This window comes from Ranitomeya imitator, chromosome 2, assembly GCF_032444005.1.
Source record: "Ranitomeya imitator isolate aRanImi1 chromosome 2, aRanImi1.pri, whole genome shotgun sequence".
In the NCBI taxonomy this organism is placed as follows: domain Eukaryota; kingdom Metazoa; phylum Chordata; class Amphibia; order Anura; family Dendrobatidae; genus Ranitomeya; species Ranitomeya imitator.
This window is the reverse complement of record NC_091283.1, coordinates 220,674,804-220,693,900: the sequence shown is the minus strand read 5'-3', so window position 1 is coordinate 220,693,900 and position 19,097 is coordinate 220,674,804. Positions and strand designations below refer to the sequence as shown.

At 43.5% G+C, this 19,097-nt stretch overlaps 1 protein-coding gene across 1 annotated transcript in view; it reads right to left on the bottom strand.

The window, feature by feature from the left end:
* Positions 1–1,226: 1,226 nt before the first annotated feature.
* FRMPD3 (FERM and PDZ domain containing 3) overlaps positions 1,227–19,097 on the bottom strand; it is a 427,262-nt gene continuing 409,391 nt past the window's right edge. The window contains exons 16-17 of the mRNA XM_069748624.1: positions 6,784–7,677; positions 1,227–3,867 (exon numbers count right to left, since the gene is read on the bottom strand). Of these exons, the coding sequence (XP_069604725.1) occupies positions 1,367–3,867; positions 6,784–7,677 (3,395 nt within the window). The 3' untranslated portion in view covers positions 1,227–1,366. The remainder of the gene's footprint in view (positions 3,868–6,783; positions 7,678–19,097) is intronic.

Below are 19,097 nucleotides of genomic sequence, written 5' to 3'. Positions count from 1 at the left end.
GTCTCCAAACCCGTCCACAGCAATATGGACACCACAGCCGGAATCAGGGTCTCTTCTCTACATCATGCCACTCTCAGGTTACATAATAAAGTCTTTCATATTAAAGAAGTGGAGAATCCCTTTAACAAATATATTTTTACAGTTCACAGTTCTGGTTTTGGCGAAAGTGTGAATGTGTCAGGAAGAATGGAGGTCTGGAAAAATGATCTTTATCTTACAATTATAATTATCTTATAGTACTCTTAGAATTTATTTTATAATTATCTCAAGTAACATTTTTTTTCTTTTAAAACCTAAGACTTGGACAGGGCAGAAATCGAGCTACCCTCCCTGTTATGCTTGACGTGATCATATCACACGGAAAAGTTGAACTGTAGGCACATTTATACGAATATACTGTTAGAAAAAAAAAAAAAAAACATTGAAGGTCCCATTGTGACGATTACTATCCAGTTATAGAAGTATATTCCTTAAGTTAAGAAACATTTTTGAGGCTTGAACCTTGAAGTTAGTTGACTGACTCCAAGCTGGCCATCAATTAGTGATTCCTCCATGTTTGTCCCCAAAAGTCGACAAATTGGTAGAAATAGGGACTGTAGCCCAGTCGTAGGACTACAGTCTCTAGTTAATGGCAAGCTTGAGTTTGCAATTAGGCTTGTAGGTCAGTCACTAGTATAGTAATACAACCAAGCACTTTGTATTGCTTGTCGGAGCTGCTCCACATCGGATGAGATGCAATTACTATACTACACACATAGAATACTCACTTTGTATCACAGCCATTATTTTGCCTATACATCATTTTTAGTCTGCTAAGGTCACGAGCAGGTACGGTAATTGCTATGACGGTTCTTTATAATAATATTTTACATTTTGAATGTTAAATACGTACATTAGTAGAAAAATAGACTTATTAAATTAAAACTTTTATTTAATATATATATATTTTTGGCCTATGCTCATGCTCAAAGTTTGAAAGGAATATACGCATGCTCCACACATTTTCCTTTTTTTTGGGGGGGGGGGGATTTTTTTTTCGCTACAAAAATCCTTACGTATTAGAAAGGGAAAGTTGTGGAACCAAGAAAATCACAGTGGGATGGTAGCTATGTACAGAGGCAATTCTATTATTGATGTTTTATAATCAGACGTGTCGGTGTGGCACAGTGACACAGATTTCGAGTCACCAAAGAACGTTGATGGACTTGATCGATATTATACAGTCATAAGCACTTAAGAATCTCTTACCAAAACTCCAATTTCCCGTAGGCATATTAAGGCTGGTAGTATCCAAAAGGGATAATTTTTTTTTTTTAGAATTTTCATATAAGTTCAAGCACGTTTAGTATATAAGGAGCTTTCTACACTACTTGCTCATTAGGGTTTTTATAGATCGGGAAAAGGTGCTAACCGCTGTAGCTACTGTAGCAGATTGCTTGGCTAACTGGCCCACCACAGTATGACTATGTCCAGCTGTCCTAGCACTGGATTCCTCTGCTGCTCTGAGCAAGAACGTATAATTTCTCACCACTTCTTCTACTTTGCTCAACAGTTCCTGACGTTGACTTTCTGATCGGATCACAAACACCAGTTTTACGAAAGTCTCAATCAAGCCACAAAGAACCTGAAAGCTGGAAGTCACCGCTGTTAACATATGTTCTGGATTCTTATCCACTCCAGCCATTCTTCTGCAAGATGCCCTGAATTCCTTAAAACGCAATGTTAATTCTTGTTTGCGTTTGCTCAAATGCACTGAATTAAGCTTAGGTGCTCCAGCTTCAGTGCTGACCAGGCACTGGCGCAAAATGGTGAGAAGTTCACTGGTGTCAAGTTGAACTGACATGAAGCCATCAGGTAGGGAGTAAGAACGTCCGCGTAATGCATTAACTTTCGCAAGACTGCCCTCAAAAGTGGCAATGCGGAGATCAATTTCTTGGGTTTGAACATCTTCTGAGCCACTACATACAGTAGCATCCAGGACTTGAAGGGTGTGACTTAAAACAGGTGTGTTATCTGAATTTATTCTCATCCCTGGGAGTATCTGCATTGGAATGGAGTATGATAATTCATCTTTGTCATTGTTGTCATCAGCAGATAAGCATCTACGGCAGTTAAAGCAATGACGAAAAGAACAACATTTTTCCCCTGTAATTGACCCTTCTTCTCCAGGCAACTTGGTTTGCACAGAAATAATGTCTCCTTGCCGTGGAAGAATAACTGGATTCTTTGTTTCCTCCTTGCTCCCTGTTGTATCTACAGTTTTGGTTTTATGCATCGATGGTTCACTGTCTTTCTTCTGTGATTTAGTAGGAGGAGGAATTTTGGGAGCTTCCTTTTTATCTCCATCAGTTACATTGCTTTTTACCGGTAACTTAGTAAAAAGCACATTACTTTCATCATGTGTCGTTGAAGAACTAATACATGAAGACATCTTTTCTGTTCCCCGGGACTCAAGACTTGAAGAACGGACAAGTCTAATTCCTGTAGGTCCTGTGCCAGGCACTCTTGATTTGCTTCTTGGCTCTGGTTCAAGAACAGTGTTAGGTGGAACACGTATACCTCTTATAATACGCTTACAATCACAGCTGCGCCTCTGTTCACGAGACATTCCCGGAACTTTTTGAAGAGGACTGCTACGTACCTGACATGAGCATCGTCCAGGTACCAGTGAGGGTGGAGCTTCACTGCGTTGACCACTTATTTTACCCTGTGGCTTAAGCAGTTCTTCAAGAAATTCCATTTCATACTGCTTAACCTTAAGCAGCTGTGCTTGGCGCTCATCTGTTTCTCGTCTCATACGCGTGGGGAATGTTGCAGAAAACAGTTTCCGTAATCTAAAAGGGGCTCGAGCTCTTGGTTTAGCTGGTGCATCACAATCTTCTAGCTGAATTGGAGTAGGCACTTTTTCAGATATTCTTAAGGTTGATGCTATGTCAATGTCTGATTTGGCTGCTATTTTTGCGTTGTCTCGTGCATGCAAGAGGCTATTGGAGGCAGAAGGGATTTGCTCCATTTTGACACCTTTTTCACCTGTTTCTTGCTTTGTTTTGTTCAGGTTTGGTGAAACTATATTTTCTACTTGCGATTTGTTGACCTCCTTTTTTTCAACTATTGCTTGGCTTTGACGCTGTTCCTCCAGCGTCTTGGCAGAACAAGCTTTAGCATGGAGTCTCTCATCATCTGTTGGAGATAAGTGAAGCACATCATGTCCACCATTACTTCTCTCACCCAATATTACTGGGGAGGAATGTCCTTGTATTCGGCAATCACAATGGCTATCTAGTAAGGGTTTACTTTCTCCTAGATCTTTATCCTTTTGAATTGTAGAACCTTTCTTATGGCCATTTTCTGTTGGCAATGACAAAGTTGCATCAACAGTGCTTTCAGTGAAAGCTGAGGAAGAACCTGTACTCTTTTTTGGAACACTTTGTGAGATTTTTGTGGTCCTCAAGGGTGTGGTAAAGCAAGGGTCTTCCATAGATTTTTCAGGAGATATGTGTGTGGATACTTCATTATTTAAATGAAACAGTGAATTTGAAGCTGCATCTGTTGACTCTTGTTGAAGGCCGGCCCCAATGAAATGCTGTTGTAAAACTGAAGGCTTTAACAAAGGGCTTGTGTCCAAGTGACCTAAAGAGTAAGGAGAGGAGAGGACAGCCTGAGCAGTACATGTCTGTATTCTGAATGGGAGATCCTTTCGAGAAAGCAGACTCTCCTTGTTAAGGTGTTGGGCCAAGAAGTAGGCAGTGTTGTGATGCTGTTTCATAGCTGTCACCATCTCGGAAACATCTGTGAGTTCTGAGGAGTTTGTTTCATGACCTGAATCAAGGGACGACTCAGGAGTAATGGTTGCGAGGACAATGAGACCTGGAAAAACAGCATATTCAGTGACTAAAAAAACATGGTTGCAAAAATATTCATTTTTATTTTAAGAAAGCTATAAATAGTATATAAATGTTCATATTTTGTGTTAATATAATGTACAGTGGGGCAAAAAAGTATTTAGTCAGTCAGCAATAGTGCAAGTTCCACCACTTAAAAAGATGAGAGGCGTCTGTAATTTACATCATAGGTAGACCTCAACTATGGGAGACAAACTGGGAAAAAAAATCCAGAAAATCACATTGTCTGTTTTTTTAACATTTTATTTGCATATTATGGTGGAAAATAAGTATTTGGTCAGAAACAAAATTTCATCTCAATACTTTGTAATATATCCTTTGTTGGCAATGACAGAGGTCAAACGTTTTCTGTAAGTCTTCACAAGGTTGCCACACACTGTTGTTGGTATGTTAGCCCATTCCTCCATGCAGATCTCCTCTAGAGCAGTGATGTTTTTGGCTTTTCGCTTCGCAACATGGACTTTCAACTCCCTCCAAAGGTTTTCTATAGGGTTGAGATCTGGAGACTGGCTAGGCCACTCCAGGACCTTGAAATGCTTCTTACGAAGCCATTCCTTCGTTGCCCTGGCGGTGTGCTTTGGATCATTGTCATGTTGAAAGACCCAGCCACGTTTCATCTTCAATGCCCTTGCTGATGGAAGAAGGTTTGCACTCAAAATCTCACGATACATGGCCCCATTCATTCTTTCATGTACCCGGATCAGTCGTCCTGGCCCCTTTGCAGAGAAACAGCCCCAAAGCATGATGTTTCCACCACCATGCTTTACACTAGGTATGGTGTTTGATGGATGCAACTCAGTATTCTTTTTCCTCCAAACACAACAAGTTGTGTTTCTACCAAACAGTTCCAGTTTGGTTTCATCAGACCATAGGACATTCTCCCAAAACTCCTCTGGATCATCCAAATGCTCTCTAGCAAACTTCAGACGGGCCCGGACATGTACTGGCTTAAGCAGTGGGACACGTCTGGCACTGCAGGATCTGAGTCCATGGTGGTGTAGTGTGTTACTTATGGTAGGCCTTGTTACATTGGTCCCAGCTCTCTGCAGTTCATTCACTAGGTCCCCCCGAGTGGTTCTGGGATTTTTGCTCACTGTTCTTGTGATCATTCTGACCTCACGGGGTGGGATTTTGCGTGGAACCCCAGATCGAGGGAGATTATCAGTGGTCTTGTATGTCTTCCATTTTCTAATTATGGCTCCCACTGTTGATTTCTTCACTCCAAGCTGGTTGGCTATTGCAGATTCAGTCTTCCCAGCCTGGTGCAGGGCTACAATTTTGTTTCTGGTGTCCTTTGACAGCTCTTTGGTCTTCACCATAGTGGAGTTTGGAGTCAGACTGTTTGAGGGTGTGCACAGGTGTCTTTTTATACTGATAACAAGTTTAAACAGGTGCCATTACTACAGGTAATGAGTGGAGGAAAGAGGAGACTCTTAAAGAAGAAGTTACAGGTCTGTGAGAGCCAGAAATCTTGATTGTTTGTTTCTGACCAAATACTTATTTTCCACCATAATATGCAAATAAATTGTTAAAAAAACAGACAATGTGATTTTCTGGATTTTTTTTCTCAGTTTGTCTCCCATAGTTGAGGTCTACCTATGATGTAAATTACAGACGCCTCTCATCTTTTTAAGTGGTGGAACTTGCACTATTGCTGACTGACTAAATACTTTTTTGCCCCACTGTATACTGACTAATAATGTAATTAACTTTTTGCAAATAAGTACAATTAACCACAGGATGTAAATCAGGTAGAAAATGCAAGGCAAAATGCCCCATGCAGTTGTGCAATTAAATCATGTAGCATCCAAAATCATCAATCAAAACCAGTAAAAACAGAGTTCAAGTCCTCGTCCTCTCTGAAGAGGCAATTTGTGTATTTTAATCTGAGAAATATCACTTGCAATGGAGTTCAATTCAGTAGAATATTAAACCTTACATTTTGGCAGTTTTCCTACGTATTTTTTTTTAGAGCTAGGAGTCCAACTCCCATTATCCACACTACCTGATGAATTGCTCAGTGGGAATACATTTCACAGTGCAAAACTTTAAAGGGTCTTTTCTGCTTTGGAAAACCCATGCTTTCATCCTGTGGTTTGTTTTTAAAAAACAAACAAACTTGCTTTATTAAGTCTCCACTGCAGCTCCTGGTGTCTGTTATTGTCTGCATTGCTGATGTCATGTTGATTAACGCTGCAGCCAATCAGTGGCTCTGAGCAGGTTGTACAATCAACTCGAGCCAGAGAGTATTAATAGTGGCTCTGGTGCTGTATTTATATAATTGAGTAGCTCTATTTCTGTATTCATGTACTGATGGTGGTTATGGTAATGTACTCAAGTACCATTAGTTGCTCCGGTGCTATATTCATGTACTGATTCTGGTGATGTATTCATTTATTGATGGTGGCTCTGGCGCTGTATTAATGTATTGGTGGCAATTTGGGTGATATATTCATGAACTAATGGTGATTCTGGTGATGTATTCATGTTCTTATGGTGGTTCTGGTGGTGATGATATGGATATGTCAATAGCGTGGTCCAAAAGTTAAGAGAAGATATTGATACCTTGCACCAACAACTAAAACGATACAACAAGGCCTTAACAAAGGCGTTGAATTTTCCTACAAATATAGTTCGAAACCTATTTTGTAAGTTCAACTGGTATTTTGTGTTTAATGTGGAGAAACCACTTATTAGGTGTATTGAGCTATTTAAATAGTTCTTGTTTGATTGGTTTATTGTGAGTACTAGAAAGTTAGTAAGCAACTGTATATGGTAAACATTACAGATTTTGAAAGTGCTACAAGATTAAGGTTTCTGATCATCTTTTAGGTTACTATTACCGTATATATTTTGACATGGCCAAAGTAACACAACATACCTGCTGTTGGTTGTGCTGCAGGACTGGGAAAGTCCTCAGAAGCAGCAAGAGCCTCCAAAGCTTGAAGAGTGGAAACTAGAGCATCATCAAGTTCTTTTGCATGATCTTTGACAGTCCGTGTTTGGACACTGTCAATTAAGGTGACTGGTAACTCCTCATATCCACATACTGGCATCACACTGTCTTTTTGATGTTCCCTGATGTTTCCTTTCAGATGTTCCCTGCCCTTTTCCTGACCCTTTACATCAATTTGTTTGGTTTCTTCCTCATCTGAACTGTTATCCCCAAATCCTGGGGGAGGTGGTGCTGCAGAAGGCAAAAGAGTTGCTGTCTCACAGGTCTCCCTTTCATCTGATCCACCTTCTCTTTCATCCTCACCCTCCTCTTCCTCTTTATTTTTCATATGTTCAGGAGGCGGCAAGGATATGAGATCAACCATGTTGTCCCTACAGGTTGAAGATCCACACGGGTTTTTACATTTCACATCCATGTCACCTCCCCCCAACTGGCTCTTTATTTTGGCCTTACAGGAGTCACAATAGAATTGGGTGCTCTCCAGTTTCACCTGGGTATCCATTGTGAAGGAACGGGACCTGCTGACCTCGGGCGAATCCTTGATCCCCACCGTTCCATGTTGGTTGGATGTCCCTTTGGGTGTGGGATCAGATTTTGTTCTTGGCCTGGCTTCTTCTGTAACAAGATTTTGGTTGACATCTCTCCCCTCCTTGTCGTGTAGGTTGAGGTAGCACAAACCGACAGGCTCCTTGTCCTCTGAAAGGTTATGGGGTGTAGGAGCTGGGCCCTTTGAGAGGGGGAAATTCGCAGATGAGTGGGAGGAGGCAGTTGCCTTAACTGAGACTGGCACGCGTGGCACTGTGGGCATACTGATGTGATCTAAACAGAATATGAACAATACAGTCAATTAAGTGACAGTAAAAGTTATCAGTAAAATATAATTATTGCATTGTGAGTTGAAGTACAATACAGTCTGTTTAAGAAGGAAAATGACTTTTGGGGTTTAGGCACTATTATTCCTGGTAAGTGAAAATTTGCCTTTAATGTTCTTAGTTATTTTTTATAACAAGGTTGGAAAACCAGAGATCAGCATTCAACATTTAAATTTTAGAAAAAAATGTAAATGAATAATCTATTTTTATTGGTTATTGTTAGAGATGGGCGGGCGAACCCAAACAGTAAAGTTCGACATCCGTACCGAACACCTACTGTTCATGAATGGACACCGAACATGGACTTCATCAGGAAGTCCATGTTACTGTTCAGGTTCGGCTGCCCGGACACCAGGTGTTTGTTATGTGCATGACAGCGCGGCAAACACCACTTCTGATTGGAGGTGAAATCATCCCCGACTGTCAGTCAGCTGTCGGTCACTGTTGTCAGCTGATGGGAGTACAGCTCCCACCATCTGACACTGGCTGTCGCTAATAACAGTGAGAGCAGGAGCTGCTGATGGGAGTGTTCATTAGCCAACGCCTGTGTGTAAATAAATTATTTTAGAAAACCCAGCATGGGTTCCCCTGTATTTTTGATAACCAGCCAGGCAAAACTCACAGCTGCAGGCTGCAACCCTCTGTAGTCAGCTTCAAAAAGTTTGGTTATCTAGAATAGATGGGTCCCCATGCTGTATTTTAGAATTATTTAAATAATTTAAAAAACTATGTCGGGTCCCCCCCATTTTTGATAACAGCCTTGCTAAAGCAGACTGTTGGGGGCTGGTATTCTCAGGTTGGTAAGAGGCCATGGATATTGCCCCCCCCCAGCTTATAAATAGTAGCCCACAGCTGCCCAGAAAATGCACATCTATTAGATGTGCCAATTCTGGCTCTTTGCCTGGCTCTTCTCACTTGCTATGTAGTGGTGGCAAGTGTGGTTAGTATTTGTGGGGTTGATGTCACCTTTGCATTGTCTGGTGATATCAAGCCCACGGCTTAGTAATGAAGAGGCATCTATAAGGCAACTATCTATTACTAATCCTATAGTTGTATGGTAAATAAAGATACAGCCAGAATAAAGTCCTTTATTTGAAGTAAAACAAAACACAGTTTTACCTTTTTATTTAAAAATCACAAACGCAGTTATACTCACCTAAAGCCTAATTCCACCGAAGCCCTCATCTTCTGTAAGAAAACAAAAATAATTCATGTTCGGGGGAAAAACAATTTTCAACCTGGACGGTGCCAAGATGTAAGAAGGTGGTGGGGACCCTCACATGCCTTCTCTCTCCTGAACACTGAGCACATGTGTCACATCAATCACCCTGTTACTAATGTAATGTGTGGTTTCCTAATGTTATTATACTGTGATGTGATGCACTTGTTATATACTGTGTGTAAGCTTAGGGACAATTTAGAACCATAGGGGGACTAGAATAAAGGGGGGCATCATAGAGATAGGATAGTATAGAATTTACAGAAGTGTTAGATACAGGCAGCTTAGAGGTTAAGCAGATGGGAGGAGTTACAGAACAGAGCAGCACAAAGCAGGAAGGTATAGGATAGGCACTTCCTGATTAGAGGCAGAAGCCTGGGCAGCCTTGCCCAGGGTAAATTGTAGCAGTGAAAGTGAACAGTTGGACAGCCATGGGGATAGAGCTGTTATGGAAGAAAGGGGCACCAGGCTGGAAGTCATGCAGGCAGTCACCAGCAAGAATAGAAGCCAACCTGAAGAGGATCTGGGGTTAAAGATCGGGGCAAGAGGAGCTGAGACAGCGATCCTGGCACCTTTCCCAATTGGAACTGGACCTGGGACCGGTAGGAAGCTGGTGGGCCTGGAGCACAAATGGGACAGAGATTGTCCAGAAGAGAGACAGGGATTGTCCAATAGTGGGTCAGATATTGAGCAAGAGTGAGACAGAGGCTGCAAAGATATAGACAGAGGCTGCAAAGATATAGACAGAGTTGACAGGAAGAAACGAGGCTGCCTGGAAGGCAGGGAAAGATAAGAAGATGTCTCTGTGTTTAACTTGTGCTGCTTGTGTGATGAATGCAGATAAGAAGTTGGCTCTGTGTTTAACTTCACAAGATCTCCTTCTCTACTCCCCTCTTATTTCTTCTTCCCACAATCGTATACAAGATTTCTCTCGTGCATCACCCCTACTCTGGAACTCTCTACCACAACATATCAGACTCTCACCTACCATGAAAACCTTCAAAAAGAACCTGAAGACCCACCTCTTCCGACAAGCCTACAACCTGCAGTAATCTGCATGACCAGCTCTATCCTCACCTACTGTATCCTCAGCCATCCCTTGTAGACTGTGAGCCTTCACAGGCAGGGTCCTCTCTCCTCCTGTACCAGTTGTGACTTGTATAGTTCAAGATTATTGTACTTGTTTTTATTATTTATACCCCTCCTCACATGTAAGGCGCCATGGAATAAATGGCGCTATAATAATAAATTATAATAATAATAATAATAATAAAAAATTGTGCTGCCTATGTGATAAATACACTGCTGTCCAGTAAAATTTATGTGCTTGAAAAAGACCTCAACTCCGAAGTGATTTATGGGGCTCATGAATGTGAAGTCGGCGTGACCGCAGCCGAGGGAAATCTGACAGTGACTGTAAGTGTTCTGCTGTGCATGCTGCATATGTAGCCAAAGGGACATTGTATTTTATCTATGGAGTACCAGGGTGAGGGAACCGTACAGCCCATTGCCACGACTACCACCCTTACAAAGATGCAACCGTCCAGACTGATAACCGCTGGTGAATTAGCTGCTGCGACGCAGACTCAATGATCGGCGGTGACGTCATTGAGGTTACCTCCGGTCACTGAGGCTACGTTCCCAGCCGGGCTGAACTGCGGTGACCTCAGTGAGATCCCCATTAGCACTGTAAACTCTCACTGGCTGCTATTTTTAGGCTGGGGGGCAATATCCATGGCTCTTTACCAGCCTGAGAATACCAGCCCCCAGCTGTCTGCTTTAGCAAGGCTAGTTGTCAAAAATGGGGGGGACCCCACAACGTTTTTTAAAATTATTTAAATAATTAAAAAATATGGCGTGGTGATTCCTCTATTCTTGATACCCAGCCTTGCTGAAGCAGACAGCTAAGGGTTGCAGCCCCCAGCTATGAGTTTTGCCTGGTTATCAAAAATACGGAGGAACCCATGCCATTTTTTTAAATTATTTATTTACAACGCACGAGCCGGCTAATGAATACACTCATTAGGTGCTCCTGCTCTCCCTGTTCGTCAGGCAATACCTGCATATGATTCGGCTGTTGAACAGCCACAAGACATGCAACCACATTGGCTCGAGCATATTGTAGTATTTGGGCATGCCAAATATGCTCTATTGTAACAATGATTAGCGGTTTGTTAGTGGAGCGCTGGCAGGGGTCCCAGGGGGAGAGGATAGGCACCCGAATGTTAGGGGTCGAGTTCCCACCTCTGCACAGGGGGAATCTCGGGTCATCTCCGCTGTGGTCTCCCATTCTTCTTCTGCCGCAGTGGAGTCTGCTCAGCGGAAACATCGGTCCCAGCGTCTTGCTCAGTCTCACTCTGTGCAAAGGGTTACTGCTGCTTTTCCAGCTTCTGCCATTGAAGCCAGTGCTGGGCAGCGGCGAGAAGATGCTTTTGGGGCTAAGTCCTGCTTTTCCCTTTCTGAGCATGCCTGGGGCAAGATCTCTCGTTGGAGATCGAGGGTCACATGCTCAGATACTGTAGCAAATCCCATTGGTCCTCCAGGAAGGTCCTGAAGGTGCTCAAGTTCTGTGGCAGCCTCCCATTGGTCCTTCTGGGAAGGTCCTGTACATGCTGCAGCTATAAAAGGTTTGCATGACCGCACAGCCATGCGCTAGTGTACATTTGTATACGTGTGTTTGTTGATGAGTGCAAGTCGTTCTTTAAACATCCCCTCCTTATCGTATGACTGTTCGCATATAGTGAAAGTGATAGTTTTCCATAACAAAAACATTCCATGATCAGCAAACTTCATACGATGTCATAAAAAGGTATGAACATAAGAATTTCTGTTTTACAGACAATAGACACAACGTTTCGGCTATATGCCTTTTTCAAGTTAAGCCTGTGTTATGTAGGAGAAGTCACTGTAGACAAACGTTATACTCATATGAAGATAGCTTGAAAAGAGATAAATCCCCCTTAGGATAACAGTCCGACGGTGCAGCTGGTAGAGCTGTAAGGCAGCAGGAGCCGATAGTCCAGGACGTGGGGATCACCGTGATCCGTTCCGGATGCCTTACAGCTCTACCAGCTGCACCGTCGGACTGTTATCCTAAGGGGGATTTATCTCTTTTCAAGCTATCTTCATATGAGTATAACGTTTGTCTACAGTGACTTCTCCTACATAACACAGGCTTAACTTGAAAAAGGCATATAGCCGAAACGTTGTGTCTATTGTCTGTAAAACAGAAATTCTTATGTTCATACCTTTTTATGACATCGTATGAAGTTTGCTGATCATGGAATGTTTTTGTGATGGAAAACTATCACTTTCACATTAAAGAAATTATATGAACTTGATTTTTGAGTGCCGGAGTTCATCGTTATAGACTATTTATATTTCTCCAGAGCACCTATACTTACTGTGAGCACCCCATTTACTACGTGGACTGTTCGCATATAGTGTAAGCCTGCCATCTAGCACCCGGCTGAACTGTCAGCATTATAACACAAGAAACAGTGTCTACTGCTGTGACCGCCAGTGCGGTGCCACGCGCCATTAGAGCGCTTCTTTAACCCAAGTCTGGGTGGTTATTGGCGTCTGCCAGTACGGCACAGCTCGCTCTCTTGTGCTCAAAACTATTATTTCAGTTTATCTCCTACACCCAGTAGCGGTGTCGAGCGCAAGTAGCCTAGACGGACTCAAATGCCGAGTCTTGGGACTGAGTTCGGTGACTCCTTGCTTACGCTCTTTGTGCGGTACCACGGCCCTGTGACATAACAGAGTTCGCTTCCACCACCATATAGCACTGCCATTTGTTAGCAGCAGGTTCTCTCCTGCACGGTGGACCCTGGACTGCGAACGCACCTAATAACATCTCTCTATTTACTCGGTGCATTCAGCCAGTCCTAGCACCAAACTCCGCCGCTCCAGCCGGATACCCACAGGGGGGAAGTTGCTTGCAAGTGCAAAAGGAAAGCCGGTCACAGGAGCACAGGATAGAGGACACAGACACCAGTTTGGGTTAAACCACAACGCGTTTCAACAGCATACGCCGTCTTCTTCAGGTCACCTGAAGAAGATGGCGTATGCCGTTGAAACGCGTTGTGGTTCAACCAAAACTGGTGTCTGTGTCCTCTATTCTGCGCTCCTGTGACCGGTTTTCCTTTTTCACTTGCAAATATGCTCTAATAGCAGTCGAGCATGTTCGGAAAACACCTTATCCGAGCACACTCAATTATAACTAATAATATTCACGTTCTGTTATAATATCCCCATCCTATTATACGGTAATATCTCCATACTGGTACAATGTCCTCATTCTGGTATAATATCTCCATTCTGGCATGATGTTCCCATTCTAGTATAATGTTCAACCATCCTTGTACAATGTTCCCTTAATGGTATAATATCCCCATTCAGGTATAATGTCACCCATGCTGGTATAATGTCCCATGTGCTGGTATAGTGTCCCCATTCTGTAATAATGTCTCCATTCCAGTACACTATCCTCATAGTGGTATAATGTCCACATCCTGGTATAATGTCCACATCCTGGTATAATGTACACAATACTGATATAATGTCCACCATCCTAGTATTATGTCCCCAGCCTCTTGTAATGTACACAGTACTGGTATAATGTCCCCATTGTGGTATAATATTCCGATTCTGGTATAATGTCACCCATGCTTTTATAATGTCCAGTGTCCTGGGCCCCATCCGTTTTTCTCCAGCATATTTTAAAAAGAAGCAAACAATTCTACTCACCATCCCCTCCTCTCATGCCAAGCGGTGTCCTCTTCAGGAGCCGGCAGCTGTCTTTGGTGCATTGGCAAGGACAGCACAGGACGTCACCGCCATGTACCGCATGTAACTGGCAAGCTGACGGCTGCTGCTGGCCTGTGATTGACCAGCGGTGCGTGTTGCAGCACAAGGAGCCAGTGCGTCTCTGTCCTGCAATATATTTCATCTGAATGTGCATCCTCAAATGCACATCCAGGTGAAATTGGCATCGGTGGGCCCACCTTCTGCAGTTGCCCAGTTGCAGCCACACCCTCTGTGACCATGATCGTTACACCCCGGATAATGTACTACTGGGATGACGGCATATGAGCCATAGGTTCGCCACCCCTACCTTAGTTTCCCATGCAATGATCCTTGGACTCAAAGGTTATATATAACCAACAGCTCTATTTCTAAACACTCGCACAAACATTCATTCTTATATCTTCTGATTGTGAAAGTGTAATGCCATATTGAAGAGAGATACATATCTAGCAGGTACATCTGGGGCCAATTATCTCCTATTGGGGAAAACAAATCCAATATGGTCAATTATATTGCAAAACCTTCCACCTTATTGGTACATGTATCAATTTTTAAACCATATCTGTCAATGTGACCTCTTATTATTACCTTTTCAGCTACAAATAATAAAGTATTGTGCATGTCTTTATTTGTCAATTATTAATGACTAGATGGTGGCCCGATTCTAACGCATCGGGTATTCTAGCATATGCATGTCCACGTAGTATATTGCCCGGCCACGTAGTATATTGCCCAGTCACGTAGTATATTGCCCAGCCACGTAGTATATTGGCCAGCGACGTAGTATATTGGCCAGCGACGTAGTATATTGCCCAGTCACGTTGTATATTGCCCAGCCACATAGTATATTGCCCAGCCACGTAGTATATTGCCCAGCCACGTAGTATATTGCCCAGTCACGTAGTATATTGCCCAGACACGTAGTATATTGCCCAGTCACGTAGTATATTGCCCAGCGACGTAGTATATTGGCCAGTGACGTAGTATATTGCCCAGCCACGTAGTATATTGCCCAGCAACGTAGCATATTGTGGCCAGTGATGTAGTATATTGCACAGCCCACGTAGTATATTGCCCAGTCACGGAGTATATTGTTCAGTCACGTAGTATATTGCCTAGCCCATGTAGTATATTGCCCAGCGACGTAGTATATTGCCCAGTCACGGAGTATATTGCCCAGTCAAATAGTATATTGCCCAGCCACGTAGTATATTGCCCAGTGACATAGTATATTGCCCAGCCACGTAGTGTATTGCCCAGACACGTAGTATATTTCCCAGCCACGTAGTATATTGCCCAGTGACATAGTATATTGCCCAGCAACGTAGTATATTGCCCAGACACGTAGTATATTGCCTAGCCACGTAGTATATTGCCCAGACACGTAGTATATTGCACAGCGACGTAGTATATTACCCAGCCACATAGTATATAGCAGAGCCACGTAGTACGGTATATTGCCCAGCGACGGAGTATATTGCCCAGTCACGTAGTATATAGCAGAGCCACATAGTATATAGCAGAGCCCCGTAATATATTGCCCAGCACAGAGCCACGTAGTATAGAGACTTTTAAAAAAACAAAAAACAAACATATACTCACCTATAGCCCGATGAAGTCCTGCTATACCTACCATCCGCCGGCTTTGCCGCTCCTCGCCACGGTCCCTGGATCGCTCCATTGCAAGCGGCAGCTTGCGCTCCCAGGGCTGGTGTGAGCAGGACCAATGATGACGTCGCGGTCACATGACCGTGATGTCACGGCTGGTCCTTGCCGCACACCAGCCCTGGGACGGGAGCGGAAGCTGCCGCTTGCAATGGAGCGGTCCTGGGAGCGTGGCGAGGAGCGAGAAAGGCGGCGGAGGGTGAGTATAGCAGGTTTTTTTTTATTATTATTATTTTTGACATGATATATTTTTACTATTGATGCTGCATAGGCAGCATCAATAGTAAATAGTTGGGGACACACAGGGTTAATAGCAGCAGTAACGGAGCGCGTTACACCGCGGGCCGTTACCGCTGCCATTAACCCTGTGTGAGCGGTGGGGATTACGGAGCAGGCGCCGGGCAGTGAGTGCAGGGGAGTAGGGGAGGGACTAATCGGACTGTGGCCGTCACTGATTGGTCACGGCAGCCATGACAGGCAGCTGCCGAGACCAATCAGCGAACGAATAACCGTGACAGAAGGACAGACAAACAGAAGGAAGTACCCCTTAGACAATTATGTATATAGATCTGTTTTGTAAAAAAGGGTAACATTTACATACTATAACTTCATAGGTACCATTCCTTCATGTCTTGGGTTTTAACAGACACAAAAAGAGGTGATCTTGTTAAGAATGACCATTCATTATGTTGACTTTTGAATTTATTCTGTTTGTTCTTTGGTTGGTCAAGACACACAGGTTATTGTTTGTATGAAACTGGATGTGACTCTGTAGTTGCTGTTTGTTGTAACATAATGTGATGTTATCCTGAATGGCAAAGACGCAGGGTAATAGAACAATAGATGTTTGTCAATATGTTGATTACACATTGTGCAGACCAGCTAGCTTGTTGACTTGAAAAACAGAGTAGGAAAAACTGTGCAAATTGATTAAATACTTAAACAAAGAGAGTTAAACTCACCCCCCGACAATCCAGGAACACTCTACAGGACAGCAGCCAAGACATCATGGCTCCATCACAAGGGACACAGATTTGACATTCTACAGGATACCAGCTTAGGGGACCACAGCCCTGGCTGAAAGAATACAGATGTGCTCCATTGACCATCACTGAACCCATGGATACATTTGGAGAAACCAGGATTAGGACCCATCGGTCACCTGAGTCCCATGGATACGTTTGGGAAGCCAGGATTGGAACTCACCAGTCACCTGGCTCTATGGAGATGTTCAGAGAAGCCAGGTTATGAACTTACGGTCACCTGGCCTCATGTGTCAATGGACTGTTGTGCCAATTCAGCTGCTATATCTCAGATATCTATTACATAGGACTGTAGGGAATACCCACTATCTTACCCAAACTTAAAGAGAACCTGTCATGTGTAAAAAACTCTACTAACATGCAGTTATGGGGTTAATGTGCAGATTAATAGCATTATCAACCTACCCGGCCCCTATGCTTATAACCTCACTGCCAGAAGGAAATTAACATTATTACCCATGGCTGTCAGTCAGTGCCAGAGGCACTCACTATATACAGAGCAATGACTAATGCCATGCTGTGCCACCTCCGTGACTGAAACCAGAATGATGCCAGGAGGAATAAAGTTAATTTCCTCCCAGCAGAGGGGCTCTAAGTGCCGCTGCAGTGTAGGTTCAGAATGCTATTAATAGCATTTTTTCATGTGACAAGTGACAAGTTCTCTTTAACACATGATAAGTAGTGATAGATGAATCTGTGGATGTTCGGGTCTTGCGGGTATGACCAAACATCTAAAAAAAAGTTTGGTGTGGGTACCAGAACAGTACGAGAACCCATACTCAAACCCATTAACATGACTGTGGGGCCCAAACATCGAGGGTTTCCCATGCTGTCATCTGTATGACAGGAAAGCAAATACAGGCTCTGATCATTACCGTTGGTCAGAGAGCTGCGGTTCCCACGCTGTTATATGACAGCATCAGCAACCAGGTGTCACTGGCGGTAAAAAGGTTGCCAATGGTCATACACATGATAACAGCGAGAGGAGGTGCCACTGATAGGAATTTTCATCAGCCGCCTCCTGTGCTATAAATAAATAAAACAAATACTGTATTATGTGGGGTCTCTTCTATTTTTGATAACCAGCGTAGGAAAAACTGACAGCTGCAGGCTGCAATCCTCAGCTGTCAGCTTTATCATGGCTGGTTATTAAAAATACAGGGGTCCCTATGCCATTTTTAAAATTATTTAAATAAATAATTTTTAAAAATAGCGTACGGTCCCCCCATTTTTGACAATCAGCCAAGATAAACCAAACAGCTGGGAGATGGTATTCTCAGACTGGAAAGGGGCCATTGACATTTCCTCCTCAATCTTAAAAGAGCAGCCTGTAGCCTCCACAGAAAAGGTGCATCTATTTGATGCGCAAATTCTGACTCTTTGCCCAGCTCTTCCCACTTACTCTGGTACGGAGGCGTGTAGTGGTTGTGGGGTTGATGTCAGCTGTTTTATTGAAGCTGACATCAAACCCACAGGTTAATAATGGTGAGGCATCTATAAGATGCCTCCATTACTAACCCCATGGTTAGATTGTAAAAAATACACAGCCAGAATAAAATCCTTTAATTGAAAGACAGACACTGACACCTTTATTTGAAATAAAAATAAAAAGCACAGTTATACTTACCTTACACCTAATCCACCAATGCCCATGTCTCCTGTAAAAAATGAAAAATAGTAAACAACCATATCCTTCACCTGTCCCCAATGTGAACATAATCCTTCAATGCCCATTTCCCCTGGAAAAGAAGACAAATAATAAACAACCATATCTTTCACTTGTCCGAAGTGAAGATAGATAATCCCAGTGGCGTATCTAGGGGGGGCAGCCGGGGCATGTGCCCCGGGCACAGCCGGCAGGGGCGCACAGTCGGGCTGCCTAATGTGGCGGTCCGCAGCGTCTCCCCCGGCGGATGCATTCTGCCGCCCCCGATCTGGGAGAAGCTGCAGAGCGCCGACTCCCAACAGGTGCGGAGGTGGAGGGGTGTTGTGAATTCTGTGGCAGAGTTCACTCCTGTGGTCACAAGTGGTACTTCGGCTGATTCTCTCTGGGAGCTTCCGTTTGTGGAGGAAAGTGGTACTGCAGCTTCTGAGTTTCCTCCCTCAGGTGATCTGGTGAGGTCGTTAGCTGCTTCTCTACTTAACTCCGCCTGATGCTTTGATCCATGCTTCCTGTCAATGTTCCAGTGTTGGACTTGTGTTTCTCTGGATCATTCCTGTGGCCTGCTGCTCTGCATAGCTAAGTGCTTCTTTGCTATTTGTTGCTATTTTTTCTGTCCAGCTTGTCTATTTGTTTTGCTGGAAGCTCTGGGACGCAAAGGGTGTACCTCCGTGCTGTTAGTTCGGTACGGAGGGTCTTTTTGCCCCCTTTGCGTGGTTTTCTTTAGGGTTTTGTGTGAGACCGCAAAGTTATCTTTCCTATCCTCGTTCTGTCTAGAATATCGGGCCTCACTTTGCTGAATCTATTTCATCCCTACGTTTGTCTTTTCATCTTACTCACAGTCATTATATGTGGGGGGCTGCCTTTTCCTTTGGGGTATTTCTCTGAGGCAAGGTAGGCTTATTTTTCTATCTTCAGGCTAGTTAGTTTCTCAGGCTGTGCCGAGTTGCATAGGGAGCGTTAGGCGC